The 25,806-nt window shown below is 38.5% G+C and overlaps 2 protein-coding genes across 2 annotated transcripts; both read right to left on the bottom strand.

The window, feature by feature from the left end:
* Positions 1-44: 44 nt before the first annotated feature.
* Positions 45-6,662, bottom strand: LOC113123331 (Golgi reassembly-stacking protein 2). Its single transcript, XM_026295273.2, has 10 exons — positions 6,478-6,662; positions 4,518-4,598; positions 4,196-4,399; positions 3,944-4,030; positions 3,730-3,860; positions 2,976-3,108; positions 2,736-2,871; positions 2,472-2,546; positions 2,231-2,344; positions 45-395 (listed from the first exon to the last, which is right to left on the bottom strand). Exons 1-10 carry the CDS (start codon positions 6,538-6,540, stop codon positions 163-165), a joined length of 1,257 nt encoding a protein of 418 aa, XP_026151058.1. The 5' UTR covers positions 6,541-6,662; the 3' UTR covers positions 45-162.
* A 5,237-nt stretch (positions 6,663-11,899) lies between these two features.
* LOC113123652 (glutamate decarboxylase 1) lies at positions 11,900-24,893 on the bottom strand. Its single transcript, XM_026295863.1, has 17 exons — positions 24,262-24,893; positions 23,283-23,371; positions 21,512-21,574; positions 20,276-20,431; positions 19,573-19,815; positions 19,316-19,406; positions 16,981-17,093; positions 16,177-16,292; positions 15,971-16,050; positions 15,822-15,876; positions 15,259-15,375; positions 15,078-15,142; positions 14,628-14,706; positions 14,354-14,503; positions 14,150-14,257; positions 13,810-13,899; positions 11,900-13,661 (listed from the first exon to the last, which is right to left on the bottom strand). Exons 2-17 carry the CDS (start codon positions 23,356-23,358, stop codon positions 13,488-13,490), a joined length of 1,776 nt encoding a protein of 591 aa, XP_026151648.1. The 5' UTR covers positions 23,359-23,371; positions 24,262-24,893; the 3' UTR covers positions 11,900-13,487.
* Between the last annotated feature and the right edge of the window lie 913 nt (positions 24,894-25,806).

Here is a 25,806-nt window from a genome sequence, read left to right as displayed (position 1 = left end):
GTGACAAGCAGTGTAGCTTCAGTATTGGAGACACTGGAGTTCTCGTACAACAATCCTAACGGAGTGTAGGAGCAATTTGTCAACTAAGTGGTGCAACTAATAGACTGGCCATATTGTATAAGGACTTAGAAGCAATCTGACAACCTTAAATGGTGCTCTCTGCTAAGATGAATCTACAGAGATTGTGATATTTATTGACTCAGAGGTGGTTACTGATGCTGTGATGGGGCTTTTGGTCAGTGAACTGTTCGTATGGATAGTGGAAGAGGGAGATGTGTCCAGTGTAACAGCAGGGGCTGCATTAGTACTGATAGGGGGAAGAACAAAGTCAGATGGAGGCAGCATGGCACTTGGGATCACACTGGGCAGGTTGAGAGGAGGGAGAAGCGGAAGATCTGTTAAGTACAAAACAAACCAGAGCCGTTACCTACACAAACCATATTTAAATTCCAACCAACTTTGTGTTGCTATTCATTATATTGTATTTTTGTTGAATGGCCTTTGTTTAGGTTTTTTTGAACATGCTGCATTTCCCCAAAAAGTGGGTGTCTCTATAGCATGTATGCCCAGCCCATGTTCCTTGAATTAGTATCTTTTAGCTTCTATTTGGCTGAACATACCTGATCCAGGCGATCAGCAGTGGGTAGAGCAGGGACAGCTAGAAAACAAGCAGTGAGCCTTGAAGAGCAGGGCTTGGCACTCCTGCTCTATGGCTAATTTTGCTATCACGTCCTCTATTGTAGCAAGCCAGTCTCATGAGAACGCGTGCTAAACAGCAGTCATCAGGGCAATCGCTGTTGGCCTCCCACAGCTCACAATAAAAACTATTTCATTTTTCCATTTATCTCAAAGAAAGCAAATACAGGCTATAGCTGTCTCATACAACCTGGCAATGGTAGATGATATCAAGTGATCAGGTCAAGTTGCCCCAGCTGTATTTTCCCATGTAGTTAGCTGTAATGGCTAGCCTGCACCTTGTTTTTGCTTTCTTTCTGATGTGAAGTGAAATGTGATTTGAAATAAAATTTATCTGGAGTTTTTGGATGCTAACACTGACCAGTGTTTAACACAAGTTCTCATTTTCCTTAATCTCTACAATAAAGCTAGTGATAAGATCAGTAACAATAGCTATAGAGTCACCATACCCACATCTAGCAGAAATACAGTTTAATAAGTTATTCACAGGATAACAGGATATATATAACCATAGAATCCATTCATTTTTGAATGCTACACAATTTCTTCTTGATTGGTGAATTGGATGGACTTGTTTTCAAGCTGTAAAATAATAGGTACCCCACATGAACGTGGAAATGGTTTTTGCTTGCAGTAATCATCTTTTCTATTCATACTTGCACTTTTTAATGCACTGAACATGTTAAGTGATGGGATAAAATCTACAAAGCTTGTTCTGTCCAAAAATGTATTAAAATGTTGATATTAAGGTAGTTAGTTCCCCCTCACTTACACTATAAGCACATTAGGGAGAGATGGAGCCAGTGTGAACAGGAGAAAAGGAGTTACAACAAGCAAAAAACTTTCAGTAATCATGTGGCCTTGTTTCAAATAACCCACCCTTTATGTAACGCAACAGTAAAAGGTTTAACATTCACTGTAGTATAGACTGAGAATACAATGTCTTGACAATAGAAAACAGTAAAATGTACATTACTTTTCTACAAAACACAAAGGATAAGACTGACTATATCATTTCATTATCAACAAATCCCAAGAGAAGACCAAAACCAACCACTTATTGTCTCTATACTTTCCATCTTATTAAGCCCATTTGTTAGTGTTTGAGACCTACATCAGATCTTCAAAAATGGCAAGAAATATATATTTGTATTTTTTTTAAAAACATAATGTAAAAAAGCTTGGCTTTGTAGTTTTCAAACAGAAGTACCTTGTATTTTGCTGGACTATTTTCAGCTGCAGATTTGATGCACTACCAAGTGTTACTGCAGCACCAAAGTTATTATGAAAAGAACTATAAAATCAAATTAAGTGCCCATGGTCATCTTTATGATGCTTATGTCAGCAAGTGCAGCAATGTGGCCAATTGATTTGTTTTTAATCATTTTGGACAAAAATGTAGGTTTTTGTCAAAGGGAAAAAAGGGCTATACAGACAAAACTTGTCTTCGTAGTTAATATACAGTATTAACAGCTAAACCTTTTTACAATGCCTGAGAACTAACTGAAGCACACTTCAGAGAACAAAACAGTACCTGCATGTTGTAGTCCAATTCCAGGTGGTAACGTCTGGCCCATGTTTGGCAAGGTGATATTGAGGTTTGGTAAATTAGGGAAGGGTGGTAGACCTCTAGGTAAGGGCATTAAACCTGTACAACACATATAAAAAAATATTAGATCACGCTAGTTTAGGAGACTGATTTCATCCAAGTTTGCTATCAGAGAGTTTGGCCGTGGGCCTGAGGAGCTTAAATCCCTAAAAGCATTTCTACCAACCTGGTAGTGTTGGAGCAGGATTGACAGACAGAGGAAGACTCTGTACTTGGTTGGGCACTGAAAATGTAGGAGCTCCTGAAATAATTTAACAAAATTATCATAATCATCAGACATGTTAACAAGACAAAAATGAATGGTAGTATTTCAGTCTTTGTTGTATTATATATATATATATATATATCTAATGGATATTTATAATTTTCCACATACATTTCCCTTCACACTAACACAAAGAGGATATGTTAAACAGAGATGATAGTGTACCTGTAGTAACCTGTAGATTACTAAGGACAGACGTTGGGTTAGAGCCGACCGACAAGCCAGCAAGAGACTGCTCTAATCCAGTCGATGCCGAAGACACAGCTTTCGGAATGGTTGGAATAACAGCAGAGAGATGGACCTGGTAACCAAAATGACTTCAGTAAATGTTCAGAAGATCTGAAGTGGAGATGACATCAAAACAATATATTCATCAGGCAGCAAACGCTGTATATGCTGAGCTACCTCTGTGAATCCATCTTTAGGTGGAGGGGCTGGTTCAGAAGGAGTTGGTGCAGGGAAACTGATATTCTTGCCCTCTGCTACTTGCAGTGTAGGTATCCTGTGCAGGTATCCATAGCCAATCCCACATCCTAGACTGAAGAGACAGGCATACAGCAATACTATGAGGGGAAAAGGGTTCACACATTTCACAGAATCCTTAAGGATTCTGTGAAATTGGGGACCTTACATTCTGGGGGCTTTAAAAAAAAAAAAATTTTTTTACAAAAATCATCTGGTATAATGGCTTTGATATTGTGCTACAATTTAAAAACCTGCTCTGTCAGGACTGTTTCCACAACAGTATTGTGGAGTCAGCAGTCTGCAGACAGGGCAATCTTTTCACTCTACATTTCATTTTACATTTCCATTCAACATTTACTCAGAAAATATAGGAAGGGGATCGAAAACTCAAACGTAACAAACACTGACATAACAATTGTGCATGAATATAGAATACAGAAACACAGTGTCAAATAGCATTAAAAGATACGTTTTCCCCAAACACTAACTAAATAGACTCATATAATTAATTTTATTTCAATTTGTGATTAGAATCATGATCGCATTGCTAATCCCCTTAAAGAAATAACCGCCCCTATAAAAACACTGAACCAAGCTCAAAATAAAATACCAAACCCAAACTGAAATCAAATTTTGCACTGCAACATAAAAAGCTGCATAGGTAAGTAGATGATTGCTTTGATGACTGTCATACCTGCCCTCTCCACCCCAGTCACAGTTTGGAGTGATGACTACCTCGCAGCAGTTGTCTGTGTCTGTGCTATAGACATACAGCTTCAGCTCCTTCCCCTCATGGGCTTCAACAAGGGAGAACAGATCCTCGCTCTGTTCACAGAGCAGAGTTACACAACACTTTAACCTACTCCCAACCTTTTGTCAACATTAAGACTAATCTGTAAAGCAGGTACCTCAGTCATGACAGTGTCAGCTCCTATTATATAGTCAACATGGGCCCTCAAACCAGCCAGCGCTGCAGGTGAGTTTGGCTCTACTTCCTGGATTCAGAACATTAAATACATTAAATTACACATGAAATATATTGTATATTCCACACAAAATAAGATGCTGAATAGGAAGGAAAATAAAAAAAAGCTGAAATCAAATGTCATATCTGAACAAATAGCATGTCAGAACCTTTGTGATATTTCACTGTCACTCACCAAGACGTGCCAAACATTTTCATTGGCTCCTTCAAAGCTGCAGAAACGAATGCTGAGTCCCAGAAGCCCCTGGCCGCCCCACATGTTGCTGGGAATGACAGTTGCCTCCCGTACTGCCAGTGTCTTGCTATTGTATACAAGCATCTTGGTGGGTCTCTCCACATTCATCTTCAGCAGCTCTTTAAGGGTGTCATTGTCTTTGTTCTACCAGAAATAAATACAATCATTTCATTCATGATAATACTTAAGGGCTGAATGACACATATTAAAACAGGTGCAACAGCTACAGGACGTTTTACTATTCCTGTAACAGAAAACTTACCAGTCTAACATCACAAATGGAAATGATAAAATCAAAGAATGGCTCCAGTCCTGCACGGTGACCAGGGGAATTCTCTTGCACCTGTAAAATACATAATTATAAAGATTGGACAATAACGCTTAATGCATTGATTAAAAAGGTGAGACACTAACAGCAAATAGTAAATTCTGAGATTTAGACTAGAAGCAGAGATGTAGAAAGTACTCAAACTTTATCCTGAATCAAATTACCACTGGAACTATGGGATTTTTTTTTTCCAATCAATAAATCAATCGTTTTAGTAATTTTTAAGCAAAAATGCCAAACATTAGCTGGTTTTACCTTCTCAAATGTGTGATTTTTCATCATTTTCTTCATCATATGACAGTATACTGAAAGTCTGTTAGTCACGCAACTGATAAATGTAAACTACCTTTGGGGTGTGGGAAATTAGGTATTTTTTAAATATTTACTGAAATGTCATAGACAAAATGACTCAAAAAAAAAAAAAAAAATCAAATTATTAAATAATATAACTGTTAGTGGTGGCTCAATTGAATTTAATCTATTAGGTATTTTTTGTATAAAATCCCCAGGCTTTTTATTTAAATACTTGCTGACTCACTTATCATGTCATTTGTCTTTGTAATGAATGTTTTACCTATGTGCAGCACTTCGGTCAACATAGTGTTTTCACAAGTGTCACATAAATAAATGTTGAGTGATGGATTGATTCTAAAATATTAAATCATATGTGAAGATTTTGGACTAACAACTGCAGTATGAAGGACATTACTGCAGGACTAACATGTTTAGTTTTGTGGCCTTTATCGGGGTCACGGTTGGTCTCAGTAAATTTTCTAGATATTATGCTACAGTGCATTCAGAAAATACTCCCTCACTCCCTTCACTTTTGGCAGTTGCATTATGTTGCAGCCTGATACCACAATTGTTAAAACTTGTTTTTTTCTCACTAATCTACTGTTAGTACCACAATGACTGTGAAAACAGAATTTTAGAAATGTCTGTAAATATAGTAAAAAGAAAAAACTGAACTATAAATATGATATTTGATATGATATATGAATCAATAAATTATTAAATAATATATTTGCTAGTGGTGGCTCAATTGAATTTAATCTATTGGGTTTTGTCTGTTGATCAGACAAAACTATATTTGATTATTTCACTGTTGTCAATCAAACATCTGCAGATTAATAAATAGGGAAAGTAATATTTTTACCCCACCAACAAAAGAAGCAGAGTCATTTTGTATTTGTAGTTTTTCTAAGAAAGATAACTATATACAAATTATATAGACGTGCATAAAGAAAATGTGAACATAAACATAACTTGTGTTATGGTGGCTGACAATGTTGTTACTGTTCTGTGTCATTGTTTTTGACAAAGTTTATAATATCGTCCAAGTCCCCTCCCCTCCCCAAAAGAAGGAAAGTCTGTCAGAAGAACTCAAAATAGAATCAAGTTATACAGAAAGTTTGGCCACATCTTAGCAAAATACATATTTTGACAATTTTGGAAGTGACGAGGAGTAAACACAACCTCATGCAGCAAACAGACATTAAACAATTATTAATGCACTGTTGAGTTTGATATGACTAAACTTTAAAAAATACTATCAGTACTAGCCTACAACAGGGGCTCATAAATCAGTCAGGTTTTATCTTTTTATTTAAAAACCACTACAGGTCTTCTAGGTGGCGGTGCACACCTATCCTCACAGGTCTTGGAGTTGCTACACCGGTTATTCAGGCAGCATGGAGAATAGTTTTTACTTCACCCACAGCACTGCCAACAGGAAATCATCTGATGTTTTTGATTAACCATTTCAGCTCAGTCGTATGAGATCACAAGTTACTGTTTAAATAGACAAAACTAAAACCTTAGCTAGCACAGCCCAGCTCCAGCTAACAGCAGGTCTCTCTAACAAACAAAACGTTGACATGAAAACTGTCCTTACTCTGAGGACGTGGTAGCCTTCCGTTCCTCCACCCGGTATCTCGACGCTCTGAGAGCCTCCCATGTTTCCCTGAATGCGTTTCTTAGGGTGGGATACCAGTGCTGGGTTAGCTGGCGTCTCTCCTGTAGACCATGTCCGCAATAGTGGCCCCTTCAGTTCCCTACGGTTCCTGGTTCCCAGCACTTCCGCTTATTCAAACGTGCCAGAGGTCGCGCCGTGACGTCATGACGTTAAACCGAACGCACTCGGGAGCTCTTCGGAAATAAGAGGTTTGGGACGTCCTTCATAAATTCTTTTTCATACAATACCCAAAATGAGCTCTCAAACTATCTAAAACCACATAATCTGAAATCAACATTATTAATCCCGCACAGTTTAATGAAGCAGCCGTGTGTAATCTGCTGTGTGCAGTGTGCTTAAGGGATTTGTAGTTTACATGTACCAAGGGTCATGAGTCAGATGTGAGGAGGTCAAATAGGGGACCCCCAACACCAAAACCCTGTGAACTCCCACAAGGGCTTTCCCTTTTGGTGCAAAATGTCATTTGAGACTGGTCTAAATCAGGTGTCATGTCTGTGACAAGTCATCCAAGTCATGTCTGTATAAGAAAATGATTGAATGCCAACCATCAAATTGACAAATGTATTTATAGTGTTTTTACAATATTACCATCAGATTTGGTATTTAAAGACTCTGGCCATGCACTGCCTCACTGGTACGGACCATTTCTAGCAGCTTAAATGAGGCTCTGTGTGTTGTATGTCGATTTGACAGAGGATAAGACCACACTAGTCTTTTTTATTCAGCTTTCTGCTGTTTTCAATTTTATTGTATGATCATGTCGGAGTCAAAGTAAGAAGATATGAGAAAATAAAGCTGTCTCTGTAATCAAACACTGATAATAAGGGATATCTTCAGTGCAATAAAGAACAAGGGCTCCAGTATAGATCAAAGTATATGTAATTGAATATCTCTAGTGCAGCAGCTCTTATCAAACAATTTGCTCAACAATGTGATTCTCCTCATCAGTCAGTCTTATCCAGTCAGTCTGTGTTCACTAGAGTGTTGTTTGATAAACACTGTAAATCAAAGAATCATGAAATAGCTATTACACCATAACTAAAATGAGCAAACACCAACAAACAGGCAACTTTTATTAATTTGACTGTCATTTTTTTAAATAATTTTTTCTAAAATATTTATCACAATTCAATATTTCTACAGTAAAAAATACAAAAAGTGTAAAAAATTTCCATTCATTCTTTAATTTATTTGAAATGGGAAATTGGATAAGAATAAAAAATGAAAAACTACATGATTTTCTAATGTTCACTTTGCAACACAAAAAATGAATATTAAAAACATCTTTCTTGCTTTACCTTTATACCTGACACATTAGAATCATTGATCTGAATGAGAAGAGGTGAATTTTGTGGTGGATGAAAATTACCAAAATGGACAATCCCAAGGATTTTCACAGTAAAAGCTCTGATTGTTTATGAAATATTAAATACTCATACAGTCCTGGCTTTTATTGTTTCATCATTATTGCATGTTTTACTGTAAATCCTCTAAAGAGATCATAATTTTACAGCTAAAAAGGAAAGAAAAACAAGTAGTTGGCATATTTATTTATCATTTGAGAGTATTGAGATATCTTCTAGTGTTGTATATACTGTAAGTACTGAATATGTGAGATGCAGCAGAAAAAAGAATTTCTATTTGCTTTTGCATTTTTTCTATTTATTATAAATCATAACATTGACTTATGGACAAGGAGCTGAAGCAATTTTTTGATAAATTGATCAGGTAAAAGATCAAATTTAACTGTCAATCCTTTCAATTATCAATCATTTATGTCAAAATTTCAAGCAAAAGTAATTGATATTGATAAATAAATATTGCAAAAATAGAAATTATTAGTTGCAGCCCTAGTTTACAAATATAAACTTTAAATCTTCATTGTCAGACCATTAACAGACCTTTATAGTCATTATTTACTACCAGTAAAAGACATACTCTATGTGGTGATACCTGTTCTTTTAAGAAGCAGATAAATTAACTTGAAGCTTGCTGACACCTTAAACTCTGATCACTGGACAGCTCTGTCAGATTTATACTTTTTCCAGTCTGCCAAGAAATTTACAGCTAAAGCTGCAAAAAAAAAAAAAAAAAAAAAAAAAAGCACTTTACTTTCACTTACTTAGTCTGGTGTTGTTCGTTCTACCACAGATACCTAGTCTGAGAAGGCAAAGAAGAAAATATATTAACATAGAAGTGGCCAGGGATTTAAATGTCCACATTTTGACAAATATCTAGAGGTTCCCTCACTTCCTATTTGCACAGTAAGCAAAGCCACAGGAACTTCATAAGCTGTTATTGTCTGGGTTAGTTTGTTAATGTTGTTTGTCTGAGAAAGATCATTTTTTGCAGGATGAAAGGGATGTCTAATAAATACATGCTCTGTGCTGACTTAATGTTCTGTGTTGGGCTGGGATGCAAAGATAAAACGCTAAGTGAATTAGAAAAGCCTGTGTTAAGATGATAGAGCAGCAGAGTCAAACATCAGTGCAAATAGCTACCACGTCATTACTATTATTGTTTGGCATTTTATTTTAGCAAGTACAGACACATGTTTCCCGTCCTGTTCTGCCGTCCCCTGTAGTTCCAATTCAGGAAAGAAAAATGGCTCAGTGTTAGTCATTCTGCAGGAAAAAAGTAGAGCAGAAGAAGCTTTAGAGCACTAGATTACCATCATGTGCTTGAGGTTGTTTTTGTTCATTTAGCATAGATGATAGCAATCACCGCACAGAGACTTGGTTAGCTGCAGTGTAATTGCTCCTGGGCTCATGCTTATTCCTTTAGAAAATGTCCAACAGAGACATTTACTAGCAGCCTTTCAACTTTAACAAGTGCCACATTAGGTTTACACTCCCCAGCCATGGAAACATGCAAGTTACAGTCTCCGGACTATTAATCTACTGCTTAAAATTTACGTTCTGCCAAGATTTATCAAGCCTCGGACATGCAGTCAATAAAAGGAGGCTATTTAGATAAGTGTAACCCATTATAATTACTTTGGAAGTCAGAGGCCTTAAGGTGTTGCAATTGATTCTGTTATCACTGTTTTTAATGTCAAGCACGCTTGCCATTTAGCTTGAATTTAAGGACAAAATGAACAGACTGTGGAAGTAAATACACTCCATTTAAAGCATAAGAACACATAATTAATGACCTTTAACCTGAACAAGCATAAAAGAAAAATGTTGCCAATGCTGAACCATGGATTAGGTAAATAATGGGAAAAAGCTAAAGAATAAAGTAAACATGTTCAGGATAAACTGTGGCCATAGCTGCATGCATGCCTGCATGAATGGTGTGTGCAGAAGAGGGGGAAGGGCTGGCAAGCAGCCCGCAGTCAATATCATCATCATCATTTCATTAGACTTGCCTTACACAATGGGAACGTCAGTATCTATCAGGAAGCTAATGTGGCAGTGATTCCCAGGGGCTGGACATATATTTGGCACATCAGGAAACCACTGACAAGATTCATAGATATATATAAAAGAGGAGTAACACAGCTGAGAAGGAGGAGATGGGTGAGTAACCTGCTGTGTGTGGGAGAAAATTCTGTCCCAACCTCACAATATTCGCAATAAATAAATAAATAAATAATAAATAAGATACCCGTCATGAAATAAACACGACAAAAGGTGGGCACATGGTGCAGTGAGGACAACAGATTTGATGGTCTTTGTTTCATTTGCAGTATTTGTGTGTGTGTGCGTGTGTGGGTGTTTGTGTGTGCTATAGGTGTCAAATGGTGAGAGAACAGAGTAGTGCAGAGACAGACATTAGGTGTTTCACAGTCTGGTGTCCAGAGCCAGACTACCCACCCTCTGGAGACAGAGGCTACGGCAAAAACAGACCTGCTGCAGCTCCTTATTCTGCTGGCTCGATCTCTCCTGAATTAAGCCCGTTATTAGAATTTATGGAGATGTTATGAAAGTGAAAATGATGAACCCTTTGAAATACTGGATATTCATTTTATGGTCTAGATCTGCTATAAACCTACTCTTTACATACATTTTCCCCATTACATAACAAATGACCATCACCAATAAAATTAACATGATGAAGTATTTTACATTTTACTGAATAAATTGACAGACATATTCATGAACTGATTGCTCCACTGATTATGTAACTTACCTCTGATGGGTTTTTCTCATGTCTACACTGCGACAAACTATAGGAGACTTTAGCTTGTATGCTTTGCCTTTGCATTTAATCACTGTAAAATTTTCCAACACCTGCTTACAATTTACCATGGCACATTTAACCTGCAATGATACTCCCATCCTTGGAGGAACAAAATTAATAAAGCAATAAAGAAATAAAAACAACTACAAAAAGAAATACTCTCTGTTCAGATATGACATAAAGTCAAGGGTTATTATTTGTATTGGGGGTTATTTCTTTAACCTGTAACTGTACAGAGCAGCCAGTGACACAAGGTTTGTAATGATTGCTGCACTCAACCATGAAACAAAGAAGCAGTGTCTGTCTGGTGGAGGATGGGAGGAGAGCCACTTAAACAGCCTGTCCCTCTACGGCTGTGTCGAAATAAAATGCAGCCAGGCGGAGCCTTGAAATAGGCTCCATAGGAAAAAAAAAAAAATGTTAAGCGAGCACAGTCTAATGCATTTTATGATAAATATCTTAAAAGTGTGAGTAATGAGATGAGTGAAGGAATTGGCAGGGGGTTCTTGTGAAGTCTCAGCTATGAGATGATCAGCCAATAAAACGTCCCTCCAGGGTGATTAATATGACCACTGGTGGGTGACAGCCAGGTGGAGTGAAAAGATGTATGAGGAAGAAGAAAGAGTCAAACATTTTTTTTTATACATTTTTAAATGGAAAACATGCACATTTGCCAGGTTACCTTTAATGAACGCCTTTTCTTCTTTATCTGCTTAAAAGGAAACAAAAAGATTAATTGTTGTTACTGATGAAATGAATCCCTTGCTTTTATTACTTACTTTGAAAACTTTGTAAACATATTTAATTATAATGGACAGTGCTTTATAGTCATTTCTGCATTTGTTTTAACCTAAATGTGCAAGCCCAGGAAAGGTTTACCACTTCGATACTTTTTGGGTTATACTAAAGTCAGAGAAGAAAAGAAAATTTTAAAATATCTGAAAAATTTGTTAAGTTTGCAATTATAATTATTCTTACACATATAACAATGTGGGTCGTACCGCAAACAATAAGGAAGTAAAGGAAATATCAAGTAGATGCATATCTTAAGACAAGTCCTCCCAGAATGCTCTGACGTCAGTGTTGTGCAGCATAGATATTTATTTGCAAAGTTTAAAGGTCCTTTTCACAAACTGCAAAACTGTTCCCACAGATGTTCTACAGCTCATGTCTTTATTCGTGCTGTGGATACAACAGTAATACTCTGCAAATGATGGTATGAAGTTAAAGTGCCTACATTGAGTTTAACAAGGGACATTTCATCCCACTAATTAAGGAATGTACACTTGTTCAATGAATCTTTTTACAGCAGCAAACACTGTGCGTTTCATCGACTGAGCAAAACTCTTAAGGATAAATAATCCCAGTTTCTCACATCGTTTTCCTCAGCTCATCAGTGTGCCTATAGTAAGCATGTTAAGACAAGCCTAATTTTGCATATTATAATTTTACTCCACTTAACACATTATGATACAGACAATCATATGTCCCCAGAATGAAAGCTGCCCCATGGTCATGGTTTAGCATTGTGCTTTTTATCATAAACACAGCCCCAGCAGCAGCAGTCGAACTGCCAGTCCAAGCTCCCACATCTCAAGTGTCTCGACAACAATCAGTCAGTGAATCACAATGACACTACACAGTTACACAACACAGACTGCACTAAAGTTAAGGGTGGTACTTTAAGTATTCTTATATAAACATCAGAAATGGTCTGTAAAGGACAATGAGGGCCACGTACGTGTTCAGAAATGCAACTCAACCCTTCTTTGGTTCACAAACACATGAAAAGATTTCAATGTTATTCAAAACGTTGTGATATAATACAGCAGATTTTCCAAATATGAATGAAAATACCATTACAAATGGAACAGAATAGCAGATAACCTATACACAATTAGAATCTCTTAATAGAAATAAAGCGATTAATCTATTACATACTTTACTGTACTGGCGATTTACATATAGGTTTTTCTCACTGTAAAACTTGGACACATTTGGCACAAAGGTAATGTAACAATACTATACACAATCTACACAAAAATCTCTAAAAACACAGCAATCAAGTAAAGTACTTGTTACAATGACTGTGTTGTATAGTCCCACGTAATATCAAAGCTAGGGTACAATGTGGCGGTGTGTTTGGCTTGGTAATTACATAGATGACATGGAGCACCAACAGTCAGTACATTATATATATATATAATATATATATATATATATATATATATATTTTTTTTTATTATTATTATTAATACTGTTTATGTCAATGCCACAAGATTCCCTACATTGTGCTCTGTTGCTTTTGAAAAAATATTTTGATCTTATCCTTGTTTTTAATACCGATCTTCATATATATTACAACAGTAAAATGATATTTTTGTGGTTGCTATATGACAGGATCATTCAGGTCCTCACACATGCTTGCCATTATACAAGTTTAGTTCCCTCTAACATACGGTTTAACAAGAATACCAGTGTGCTTATGTGATTCTGTCCTTTTTACAGACAATTTGTTGTGCAATATGTTGAATATCTATAACAGCTGCTAAAGGCAAAGGGGACAGAGAAGAGACACATAGGGCTTGTTATTATTTGTTGTGCATTGCCAGAAAAGACCTGTAAGCAAAAATTTCGAAGCCTTTATGAGACAAATGGGACATAAAGCCAAGCTCAAGGCCCTCGCAAATTGGAAAGGACAAGTGTTTAAAAGAAAAAAAGGTTTTACAATACAGATATTGTTCTTACAAGTCATGCCCAAGTCGCTCGATCTCTTCAATCAGGAAGTCGATGTCTGACCTGGTGGCAGCAGGATTGGAGATGACCATGCGGAAGAAATTGACCTTGTCTCCTTGCGGTTGGTAGCCCACCATTGTAGTCCCAGACTCCATCATCATTGCCTTGATCTTAGGGGCCACCTGTTGTGAAAAACACACAGAATGTTATCACCCAAACTCTGCACAACACAAGCATATGAGTGCGCAATATATTTTACTGCATGAGCCCTAAATCAAGACGGGAGGATGGCTAGACATAAAGCTTGAAAACAGATAGTTGCGTCATTACCTTGTGCAACCTCTCCCGCCTCTCTCTACCATCAGGTAAGCTGCGCAGGCTCGGTGGAATGTACCAGAAGCACACATTGGTGTGCTGAGGCTGATAAGAGAAAATGGGAACAAAATTTGTAACAAGCCCTGATAAAATGTGTGATTTTAGCTTTTCTTGTCTACATGTCAACAATGCAAAATGATTTAATCAATCCTTCCATCAAGTTAGTCAAAATCTGGTTTTCACTAAGCCTGAGAAGTGCTGATAAGAATCGAAGGAGTGTTTTCCTTTATTGCAGCAAAGTACAATGAATATTTTGGTCTTGCTTTGAAAGATCAAGTTTAAATAGTTATTTTACCTCTTCGTTAAACACCATCTCAAAGCCCTCTCTGTTTTTTATCTTATTGTAGAGGTACGCTGACAGATCCAGGCAGTTGTCAATATGCTGCTCAAATCCCACTGTTCCCTTTTAGGCAGATTGAAAAAAAAAAAAGAATATGGAGTTGTTATCATAATACTGTAGATGTGGCAGAAGGGTTGATAGAGAGAATAAGGAACAGACCTTTGCCTTCCACATAAGCCAAAACTTAAAGATATCAACGTGTCGTCCGCACTGAATGGCCTTGTCACCGGTGTCATATGTAACGTCATATTGTTTATCTGGCTGGAAGAGGTAGCCGGCACACATAGAGTTGCAACCCTGTAATAATCCCTGCAATGGAAACAATTGTGAAGGCAGATAAACAGGACAGTTAAGCAGGAAATAGTTAGTGTGTGCATGTCAGGATGTGTTTTTTTGTATTGTATGCAGCACAAAATATAAAAAGTAGTCTCACCCTCTCTCTGACCAGAATGGCAGAGCACTGCAGAGGCACTCCCATCATCTTATGAGGGTTCCAGGTGACTGAGTTGGCCCTGCACAGAAATTGAAACAGTAAACACAGCTCTGTGAGTCTGTATGTGCATCAAATCCAGGAAGAGGAGTGATCATTTATAAAATATATTTCAAGTTCATCTAAATTTTGTTGTAGGTAATGCACATGTGAGCTCATTACAGATTTGATATTTTACATTTTGTGGCCCAGTTTAAAAGTAATCATCCCTGCAATGGAAACAATTACATGCCATCATTTTAGTACATCATAAAGATGGGGGGGGGGCTTGAGGAACCTAGGTGGTTTAGGGGTTAGGTGTTGACTTTTTCTGATTATATAACTTATAAAGTAGAATGCCCCTCAAATACTTACTATAGCCAGTATTGTTAATATGTTTATGTATTCTTTTACCTTTGCACTCCATTCAACTTGTATCTGTGTTTCCTGGACATGAGCAAGCCTCCGCCCCAAGCACCCTGCACATAATACAACACATTTATTACACTAAGGAGGGCAACAGTGATTGCAGTGGCTTATAACTACGGATCTTTTCCAAACTTATGTCTGTACAAGACTGTTGATATTTCCTTACATCCACGTGAAGCCACATGTTGTACTTTTCACAGATGTCTGCAATTTCATTGATGGGGTCAAAGGCTCCATAGACAGTTGTACCGGCGGTGGCGTTCACATACATCGGAACATACCCCTGCAAACCCAAAAGCATCAAATAAAAAGAGACACTGGCTACAGTTTTTGGCTGAATTTAAGAGGTTATATTCTTTGAATCCAAATGATTGTTTACATCAAAGACTTGGACTACAACACATTTCTCAAAAAAAAAAAAAAAAGCACTTTTCATGTCTGCACCTATTGTTGGGGCGAAATGGCTTTCCAATTTCTTCTAGTCTGCACAGCAGTTTGCCTTTGAAGAAATACTTCCAGGAGAGGGACTTCAGAAGCAGCCTCACACGTGAACAGACGGAAGCATTAACCCTACTGAAATAACCCTGCTGCTTTGGTAAACATTAAGTGTTTCTTCTGCTACAAGTAAACACTGCTCATATGAGTGTTTCTTATTCTATGGAGTCACTGATAGAAGAAAATAAATAAATTAGAGGGGATGATAACTGAGTTGTTATTGCTGACATTCACCTTTTGCTTGGCCGCTATTACTTTGGCTTCCAAATCAGCAGGAATGACTCTCCCTCTGGATAAGAAAAAGGCATACAGTAGTAAGTCATCCATATATATATATTTTTTTTTACCAGGCAGTGTCAATCTAGGTTAAGTATAAAGCAAACCTCTCATCTGTGTTCAAAAGGATCAGGTTCTCTGTTCCAAAGCCTAGAGCTGCACTGGCTTTCTTGATGGAATAGTGGCTCTGCAAGAACAGACTTGAATCAGTCAGATTACCTAAAATACCAATGTTAATTTTCAAGCCTAATGGAAATGTACTTAAATGGTGAAATAACATTTATCAGTAATATGGAGGCTGTGTAGGACTAACGTGCTCTGAGGTGAACAGGATCAGCCTGGGTGCAGCTGCCATGCCTTTGGTCTTGACCTCGGGGAAGAACTTGTATCTGGCAATCATCACGCTGTACATGTTGGAGATTGCTCCTCCTGCAGCAATAGCAAGAAGTCACATCTGCTCAGGTGAAGCAATTATATCCATTATGTAATTACATTTGGTGTTCTACTTTATAGTTCTTTGATAGTCCGTTAAATTGCAGATTCAGTCTATAGCTGCAAAATATAATTAACAAGAAATATATGATGTATTTTTATAGATTAAGAAAACATTTGCACTATATAAAATAACTAAAATAAACCAAACTTTCACCGTCTACACCAATGCAGTGATGCTAACATGATGGTGCATCATTGGCTACATTCACATGCATGTTTGTGTCCCAGTTTTGAGTCTGATTCTGGTTTTGATCATATTTGAGATATGTTGTTTACATAAGAAACCTGATTAATCATATCCCTGCATACATGATCATAATAGTACCTGAACATCTGTGCACAGTTGTGTATTGATTTTTCACCATCTCAGCCACCATGTTCTTTAACGACAATGTTTACTAAGCTGGATGAGGTATTTACTGTGCTTAAGGATACCACAATATCCTGGCTTCTCCTTCATTATCTAAGGATCATATCATAAAGATCATAATAATCAAGGTAGCAGATCCAGGTTTCTCTAAACTTAGAGTTGGACCTTATGCAGCTTTCTGAAATCAGGATGTTATCTGATAAAGTAGTATGCAACGACAAGAATGCTGTGTCAGATGTTTCAGGCTCTCACCTGGAGAAAATATTCCATCACCCTCTCCATTAGGCCAGCCAATGATCTCTCTCATCTTTTTCAGTGTCAGCTGCTCCATGAGTACAAAAACAGGGGCGATCTCATAGGTAAACCTGAAACAAACAAACGACCAAACCCCCACATTTGACAATATGGTAACAGCCAACTAAATGTCTCTTAAATTCCAATTCACTTGCAGACTGCACTGATGAGATCAATATGAAATACACTGATATTTAACAATACGCATTTGTATATTCTAATTGTACAGCATGGTTGTCGAGAATGCTGCTCTCTCAACAAAGAGGGAACAGACAGAGCCTTCTGTACACTGTCACACTCCAATGGCAACACCATGTTGTTCTAGAAATGACTTTCTGCTGCAGTGAAATGACACAGAAAATACCGCACAATCTTGGCCTCATTGATACAACATTAGGAGCGCCAGTAAGAGAAAATGACTTCAATGAAAAATATCAAAATATAAACAATGTACCTGTAATAGGATTAATATTAAAAACACAACAGGTATGGTGGCCTGCTGTTGTTTCAGGTGCCTTTAATTTTCTCACTGCAGGACTGTTCTTTTTCTTTTTTATGATCTATTAAATATGTGATTTTTCTCTATTATCAAAGTACATTACAACCTCTCAGCTCAGAGAAGAGCAAAGTCGATTTGGAATTGCAGCACAGGCAGGTTAATCCCTTTTCTCCTGACCAATATTTTTCTAACTGCATGAGCATCTTTCTGTGCATGTAAAGAAAGTAAATAAATCAGTGGAACATTACAGTCACACTGTGGCCCACAGCATCTCCAGCATAGTCTTGCAGTCATATGGAGGTAAAAAAAAAATAATAATAAACCACTTTGCAGATGTCGCACATTAATGTCACCTCGTTCATTCATGCAGACAACACTCAGTCAATCTGTTTATGTAAGACCTGGATGTGACTGTCAATTAGTGTCAGTCAATATCTGCCAGGGGTAATTAGGGTTGATGGTGTAATTAATAGAGGTAAATTACAAGTATGTAAGCAACCTCTACCCTCTGGTTCAAGTCATCCATGATGATGTTGACAATAATGCACAAGCAAATCTGATGCTTCTTTAAGATGGGATCCTATGGAAGACAAACTGATGGGTGAACCAGCAAGAAGGAAGAAGAATATCACCAATAGATATAGAAGAATAGCTGAAGCTGTAGGTTTAAGACTTGTAATGGTTTGTTTTTTTTTGTTAGGATGAAACCTACTTTAAGGCTCCACATCTCTTCCATTAGCAGCTAATTTAATCTACAGAAAGTTCAATCTGTGCACGTTAAAGTGCTTCAACGCTAGAGCGGTGGAACTGAAAGTGACATCTTTCTATCTATTTACCTGTGGATTTAGAAGCATAATGGAAGCATTTTCATCTGTACTGTCACCTTGACTGAGTTATTTAATTGTGTTATTTTGCATTTTCACCCCACAGTGCGGGGTGTAAATGTAAATGTAAATGTAAATATATATATATATATATATATATATATATATACAGTTTACTTGTATTTAATAGTTTACAATAGGCCTAATGGATGTGGGAGAGGAAAAACTGGCACATATATACACATCTTGGCCCATTAGGTCTCCCAGGTGGCTGCTTGTCAAACGTTTTCTAAAATTTCCTTATTTCATCATCAATCGCCAGCTACCAGGTTATGAGGTGCTGTTGTAGAAAAGCATACAATCAAACACAAAAGCCCTTCACAGCATGAGTTCATCCCCAGGAGACAAATAAAATGATTCAGCAAACTATACCTCTAGAAAACAGGATTCACAAAAACATAAGTTTCAGAGACAGGACTGCATTACAGCCATTGCTGAGTCCCAGATACTCCTGCTCGTATCATATACGCACGGTCTGATGGGAAACGGCTCTTCTTCCCTTCTGGCATTGTTATGTCACAGGAACTGGCATTACACGAAACAAAGACACCATGTAAACCGCGAATGTGAATCAATATGCAATTTAGTTTGCCTGCAGGGCTGAATTATGTGACCACAGCCTGCGTGTAGGTCAACACAGACAATACTATGGGGGAGTAGCTGTACAAACATTTTTTCTTTCTTCTCTGTGCTTTTTATTTGCTTGCTTGATTGACAATCTATTAGAACATGCAGGGTATACTTCAGCCAGACAGTAATTACTGAATGTAACTGTAAGCTTCTCCTCCGCAAAAACAATGACTACAAAACAGCTCAAAAGGAAAAAGTGGAATAAAATGAACTTTCAAAGTGGATCTAAAAACGACTTAAAAGAATGAACTGATCAGTGATAGTGCATCACAGTACTCACATGTTAGTGTTGGCTGTAGAAGTCAGCCACTCTCCTGCCAACCCAACGATGTCTAATCCAGTGGACAGCTGGTTAAAGAACCTGGGGTGACCTGCGATTGATAAAGAGACATCAGACTAACCTGATCCCTGGAAAACAATTCATCTTTTTGTGACTAAGAGAGAGGAAACCCTTATCTGTAATCATTAGACTGACATGATGTAAGATAATGAGTCATTCACTGAAGCGGGACCACGCTGCGCCTTCAGGCCTGTTACCTGTTCTCACTCCATATTTCAGCGTGTCCCTGCAGTCCACAAGGATCTGCTCCAGAGACTCAGGCTGGTCGGAGAGCTCCAGGTTAAAGCCCTCCATGCCCTCCAGCAGCTGGTGGGGGTGGTGGAAGTCCAGCACCTTGGTGGATCTGTCGAAAGTCTTTCGGATGTAGCTGGTGAGGATTTCCACAATCTCGAGCAAGAACTGCATGGTCGGCTCCTCTCCATTTTTGGCAGGCAACAGATCTGCAAATTAAAACAGGCTACATGTATTAATTAAATCACTTATTGTTTGTGTCTGCACTGGCTTGCCTAGACTAAAAACTGCTTCCATGCTGAGGATTTTTACAGGTCTTCTTCACAATTTAGTGTTGAATTTAACTGTGCCCTCTGGGTCTCTCAGCAGGTTGATAATTACTTTTAAAGATTTCTTTTCTGGGTTTTTCAAAAAGCATTAAGGAATTTACCAGTGAACTGTAAATTCCCCCCAAAAAAGAGTCTATATGTTTCATTATAAATGATTTTGGCATTATCTGAAATTAGCAAGTGATACATTTCCATATTATTATTATTTTCCTTTGCATCATTAGTGGCATCCTTGGTTATCAGAAACCAGATGAGAGATTCCAAACATTAATGCCTTTCTTAAATGTTATGATTTATTTTGAAATGCATCACTCTGATCTCTAAAAGCCTAGTGTGATACCTCTGGCGAACAGATTGGAGAAATCCGTCTCCGTGCGTCTGAAACGCGCGTCTCCGCCGATGTTATCACAGGAGAGCAGGGTCTTGGCTGTGCGCTCCTTTAAGGAACTCACAATCCTGCTCCTCTCCTCCAGACTGTTGTTCTTCTGCAAAAATCCTAAACGTTTACGAGAAGACGGTGAGTCCAGTGGATGGTTATATTTCCCATACGAATTGAAAGCTGCAGCTTTTTCACCGTAGCCTGCACCAGGCCCGTCCTCTCCCATTTCTGGGTTCTGTCTCCTCTTAATGATCCACATTGGACTATCTTTTTATATATATAAATATATATAAGGGCAGTGGGAGCCCTATTTATGTGCAGAGGGCTCTGTGGGAGGTTGAGCCCTGTGACATCAGCACCAAACTCCAGCCAAGCAAAAACAAATCGCTGTTATGTTGCTGCTGTAAATTCTTACTAAAGCTCCTTCACTTCAGTGGGCAGGAAGCATCACAAGGAGAAGATGACAAACCAAATGGTACATTTGAGTGGGCCGTGGCGATAATAAATGTGGCTTTATCAATAACGCCTGCTGTCAGGAGTGAAGTCCACAATACATCTCATGTAGAATTTTTCAATAGGCCTGTGGATAAACCTATTGTTTGCTCTCTGTGGCTTTGTTTTTTGATTGTTTTTTTTTTTAATTTGCTTTTATTTTGCAGCTTTCTGGTTCCGAGTAATTAAAGCGCCTTAATGAAACCAGCAGAACGTGTCGGTCAAAAAAAAAAAAAACAAAAAAAAAAACAGAGGATTGTGCTGCTTACTGGTGCGTGATATTCACCATTATGGTAGATGTCAGGCCGTCCTTGGTTAGTGTAGCATGAGACTGAAATAGACTCAAAGTGGAAATCGGAAAATCCATCCTGCATAATTTCCTCTTTAATTTCATCAGCTCCGATTTAGAGATAAATTAGTGGTTTGGGCAGTTGATGCCTCTTGCTTTTTCCCCCCAATTCTGGATCATTTACCAAACTCGGATTAGATTAACTCAGTCCAGCATCATTGGTTCAGATAAATAGTTAATATTTGTTTGGATGCTGTTGTTTTTTTTTTCTCTTTATCGCCAAGAATTTTTTTTTCACTGAGAAGCGAGCAAAGTGATGCAGGCCACGTATCATATAATCACACAGACTGTATTTCTACCTGAAAATTCAAGATTTTGCATTATTTGTATTAGAAAATAAAGAAAGGCAAACTTACCACATATCTTCATTCCCAGTTTTCTAGTGCATCCATGAGCAACTCCACACCAAGCATCATAACCTGAAATTATTTTAAAACACACACTGACAGGGCCTTACAGAAGCCTGCAGAAATAACTCTGTCTGTGCACAATTCATACTGAACTATTTGTTGTTGGGGAGGAAAAAAATGGAGAGATATATGAGGTCGAGTATGATGTCACATGCTGAAACAGAAATAACCAGCGCTGGTTGTCTTGAGATTATTTGATCATTTAGCTGCACTCCCCGGGCCCCTGGATCTGGATTAGCCTAGATCTGTATTTCTCTACTGTATCTCACTGTTCATGACCTGGGTAAGGGCTTAAAATTAATTAGCCGTTTGGAGCCCAGAGATCTAATTGAATGAAAAGATGCTGGTTAAAATGCGAGCATCGGTAGACATGAGCCGGCTGGCCGCTGACAGATAGAGAATTACTGCGTTATCAAGGGCTTCCAGCCAGAGAGGGGATGGGGCACCTTGGATGGGAAGCACAGACGAAATCCTCAAAAGCAGCAATTTAGGGGAGGAGGGGGTGGGAGCAGGAGGACTGTGTGTGTGTGTGTGTGGGGGGGGGGGGCAATTCCCACATCCCAATTTAACCCTTGCTTTGGATCATTAGATAAATCATTGCCCTGCTCAGCTCATTGGACGCACTCAGTCCTAACTCAGTCCTCAGTGCTTTTCTGACTCTGACTAGAGGAAGTGAGATGGATAACAAAGAGACAGCAAAAACAAAGAACTGGAAGAAAATTTAAAAAATACAAAAAGAACAAAAAACAGCAGACTTGCTGACAAATAGTAAACAGATCAGATTATATATTTGCAGATGTAGCTCATAACTACTAGGCTATTCTGAAACAGCTATACACAATCCTGCTTTTTTTTTTTTTTCCTGCATGGGCCCATAATATACTGCTTACCATGCATTAATTCACAATGCAAAGCCAGTCCAATATTATAATCAAATATTACTGAGAACAAACTGTTCATGTTTCTACTGCACATAAATATAAGACATGAGCCTTCATTTTTCAAAAAGTAAACCTGACTAATATCCATGTGTCAGGAACACACATGATGTTAGAGCTCTGTTCACTGGGTGAATAAGGCTTCATCTTTCCAACCAGCTGACAATGAAAGGGCTGAGATAGCTGTGTCTCTACAGTGCCTCTTCTTGAAGGGCTACACTGCTGAAGTGTGCCATTAGGGGCAATTTAATATGGGTGAATTAACAGCCACTTCAGGGGCAATTTTCATTTTTCCATACAGGCACTTTCTACCATAACACGTCTAGGCAAACCAATAGAAAAAAACCCCACCACCACTACCACTAATAATAATAAAAAATAATAATACTATTAATATTATTAACAATAATAGTAATCATCAACTTGTACATTCTCTCTATCAAATGTTTCTTTTTTTTTTTTAGCCTTTCTGTGGTGCAGCCTCGGGGCTTGTTTTGCAGGATAAGTGTCTCCAGTTTAATGTTAGTGGAGGTTTTTGACAGCAGCATTCGTCTGTCACGCACATGCCGGGAGGTCCGTCTGCTGAAACGAAATGCAGCGGTGATTTGTGGCGAAGGAAGCCTCCTCGATCGGCGGAGGATTTTTTTTCTTCTTTTTCTTTCCTCCCCCCTTCCCCGGGCTCTTTGCCTCCCCTCTCTCCCTCAATGAAAATGATTAATGGCATTGTCCACAAAGTAAATAGCACACGTGAAATAGCATTTTATCTGTGATGGACCTACTTGAGCCTGGTGGTCGTAAATTTGTCGAGTTGGGATCCGGTTCGCCGCCAGAGGAGGAGGGTGCAGACGCCGCCATCACTCCTGAGACCCTGTGCCAAAGTAGCCCACTCACCTCAAACAGCTTGGTCACTTTTTTAAAAAAAATCCTTTTTATCCCCCCTCCCCCAAAACCCCCCCTCCTCAAAATCTCTCTGTAGCCTATTCTGTCTTAGGTGAAACTGAGCGAGAGATATAACCCACAGGAATGTGCACTGTTTTAATAATAATGTGCCTCTTGCTCTTTAACACCCAGAATTAAATAAAAAAAAAAGAGAGAGGCTCAACTTGACAACACAGACCTGTAGAGGACAAGGGCACAGTCTGTCTGACAAGCTGAGGTTCATCATATAAACAGAATAAATAATAAATAGTGGGTGACAAGTTCAATCATAACAATTCACTGACAGAACTAAAGGATTATTTCAGCATCTTATCTTGATCCTGCTCAGTGTGGATGAGCTTTATGTCAGTCAGCCTCATAATAAACATTGTTCTATAAAAAAAAATGAAAAAACGCTTGGCAGAGGCTGAACATGAATTAGTTTATGTCAATTCAAAGGAATGAAATGAGATATATGGTAACTAGAAGCGTCTCTCTGGCTTCATAAACTTGTCTGACAAATAAATCAGTTCACGGTGATTATTGTGATGCAGGTTGAAGTAGCTCACAGAGGGAAAAATAAGGCTGTTAGAGGCTAAATGAGAATTACTCTGCAAAAAAACAAAAACAAAAACAAAAAAACAACAAAACGTGTGCAACATAATTTTTTTCTACACACCTTTAATACGCACTTCAGGCCGGTCACGTCTATAACTCAACCTACAATTTTACACAGAGCAAAGCTTATAAAACACCTGTTAGAGTATGTCCACTCACAGTAAACAAGAGCGCATTCAGGTTCCTCTGGCTAGACCCCCGCAAATGAGTTAAAGCACTTACCGTGTTTATGTGTGTCCAGGTGAACAGGTGCGGTCCAAAGAAAATGGAAAGTGAATTTACCACCAAAATTAAGTCCTGGCACAGAGACTGTCGCGCTCTTTGGTTCACTCCGAGCACAAGAACAGGAGGAAGGAGATGGAAAAACCAGACCGAGCTGCAAATTCTCCACCAGATCCAAATCAAGGTCACCTTGCGTTTGTTGAAGTAGGTGTGTTTGCTGACATTTAAAGCAAGCCGTGTCTTTTTATTGTCATTGCGCACGAATGAGCCACGACGAGCAGCTACTACCTCCACCGGTGCTGCATATCTGTGGAGCAGACCGGTCTGCAGCCAGTCTGCAGGTTTGGTACTGAATGGCGCCGCTTTCGGCCCCTGAAGTGTGACTTTTTTGGAGTGTGAAGTGTCCTCGGATCTATATCGCTCTGGTTTGAATCCTGGTCACGAACATGGACCTGAAGTTTGATGCTATGAGCAAAACATTACGTGAGGAACGGGTGAGGATCTAAGAGGGGAGGGGGAGAGACCACAGGTTTTGTTCTTGTGGAAAAAAACAAGAGGGCAATAATAAAGGGGGTGCAATCCTGTCCCTAAACACACCTTTTGTTGTTATTTATTTATTTCCCCACCCCTCCAATGAAACAAACGATTGTACCATCGTGACGTTATGAGCAGAGATCGATAACGAACGTCTGCAGATGATGCAAACGCTGCTTGGGATTAAATCCTGGATGCGCACCTGTCACAAACGTCTTATTTCCCTGCTCTCTGTGCGCGCAGATTGGAGATGAATGGTGAAGATGTAACCTACGACATCATGACACAGTGAAAGGACGAAAAACTCAAATCCACAAGGTGGCAGTGAGAAACCAAGAATGACTCCTGCAGGAGTGGAGCACAAATGGGCCACTCCAGAAATAGTTCATGAAGCTAATTATAAGCCGAGCCATTAATCTGGAACATGTCACCATTATACATGTGCGCAGGGACATGAATGGACACTGAGGAGACAGCCAATCACATTCAAAGATCTGCTAGGAGATGTTTATATGTTCCTCTGGTGATCTGATTAAAGGTTGGACCTCATGTTGTGATACTTCAAACTGTAATACACACATAGAAACAGTGTTTGAGCCTGAACACGCCCTTATGAAGTATTTGTGTTTTTTCCTTTATAGTCTGAGTTTAACAGGTCAGGATTAAATTGAGCTGTGGGCTATCTTTGAATATGTGACTCCTCTGCAAGCAAGGACTGGAAAAAATTCCTTGGAGTCCTCTGCAAGCAAGGACTAGTAAAAATTCATGACAGGATATGACAAGTTTGTCTGAAAATGGTCCTCAGGTGCCCATAAATACTTTGATGGAGAATTGGCTGTTAGAGTTGTTCGTTCTCCGTACTGGTCAAGAAGAAATCCCTTAATAAATATATGTGGTGGGACATCAGATCTACAGTCGATCTGTTTCTGAGAAAAGTTACTTTGAGCTGCAGACAATAAGTGTGTATCAGTCATTTTAGTAAAAAATCCCAGAGAAAGAAACCCATGAACC

This window comes from Mastacembelus armatus, chromosome 21 (assembly GCF_900324485.2).
Source record: "Mastacembelus armatus chromosome 21, fMasArm1.2, whole genome shotgun sequence".
In the NCBI taxonomy this organism is placed as follows: Eukaryota; Metazoa; Chordata; class Actinopteri; order Synbranchiformes; family Mastacembelidae; genus Mastacembelus; species Mastacembelus armatus.
Note: the sequence above shows the minus strand (reverse complement) of the source record. Positions and strands in the feature narration are given on the sequence as shown.

Excerpts from the sequence above, each read along its gene's own strand:
- LOC113123652 (XM_026295863.1), bottom strand. The coding sequence starts at position 23,358 with ATGGCGGCGTCTGCACCCTCCTCCTCTGGCGGCGAACCGGATCCCAAC. Across the intron at positions 19,407-19,572 it reads GAAATATGGAGTGAGAACAG|GTCACCCCAGGTTCTTTAAC; the intron begins GTAACAGGCCTG and ends TATCAATCGCAG. Across the intron at positions 16,051-16,176 it reads TCCTGTTCACCTCAGAGCAC|AGCCACTATTCCATCAAGAA; the intron begins GTTAGTCCTACA and ends CTGTTCTTGCAG.
- LOC113123331 (XM_026295273.2), bottom strand. The coding sequence starts at position 6,540 with ATGGGAGGCTCTCAGAGCGTCGAGATACCGGGTGGAGGAACGGAAGGC. Across the intron at positions 4,031-4,195 it reads AAAATGTTTGGCACGTCTTG|GAAGTAGAGCCAAACTCACC; the intron begins GTGAGTGACAGT and ends TTCTGAATCCAG. Across the intron at positions 396-2,230 it reads AATTGGACTACAACATGCAG|ATCTTCCGCTTCTCCCTCCT; the intron begins GTACTGTTTTGT and ends TGTACTTAACAG.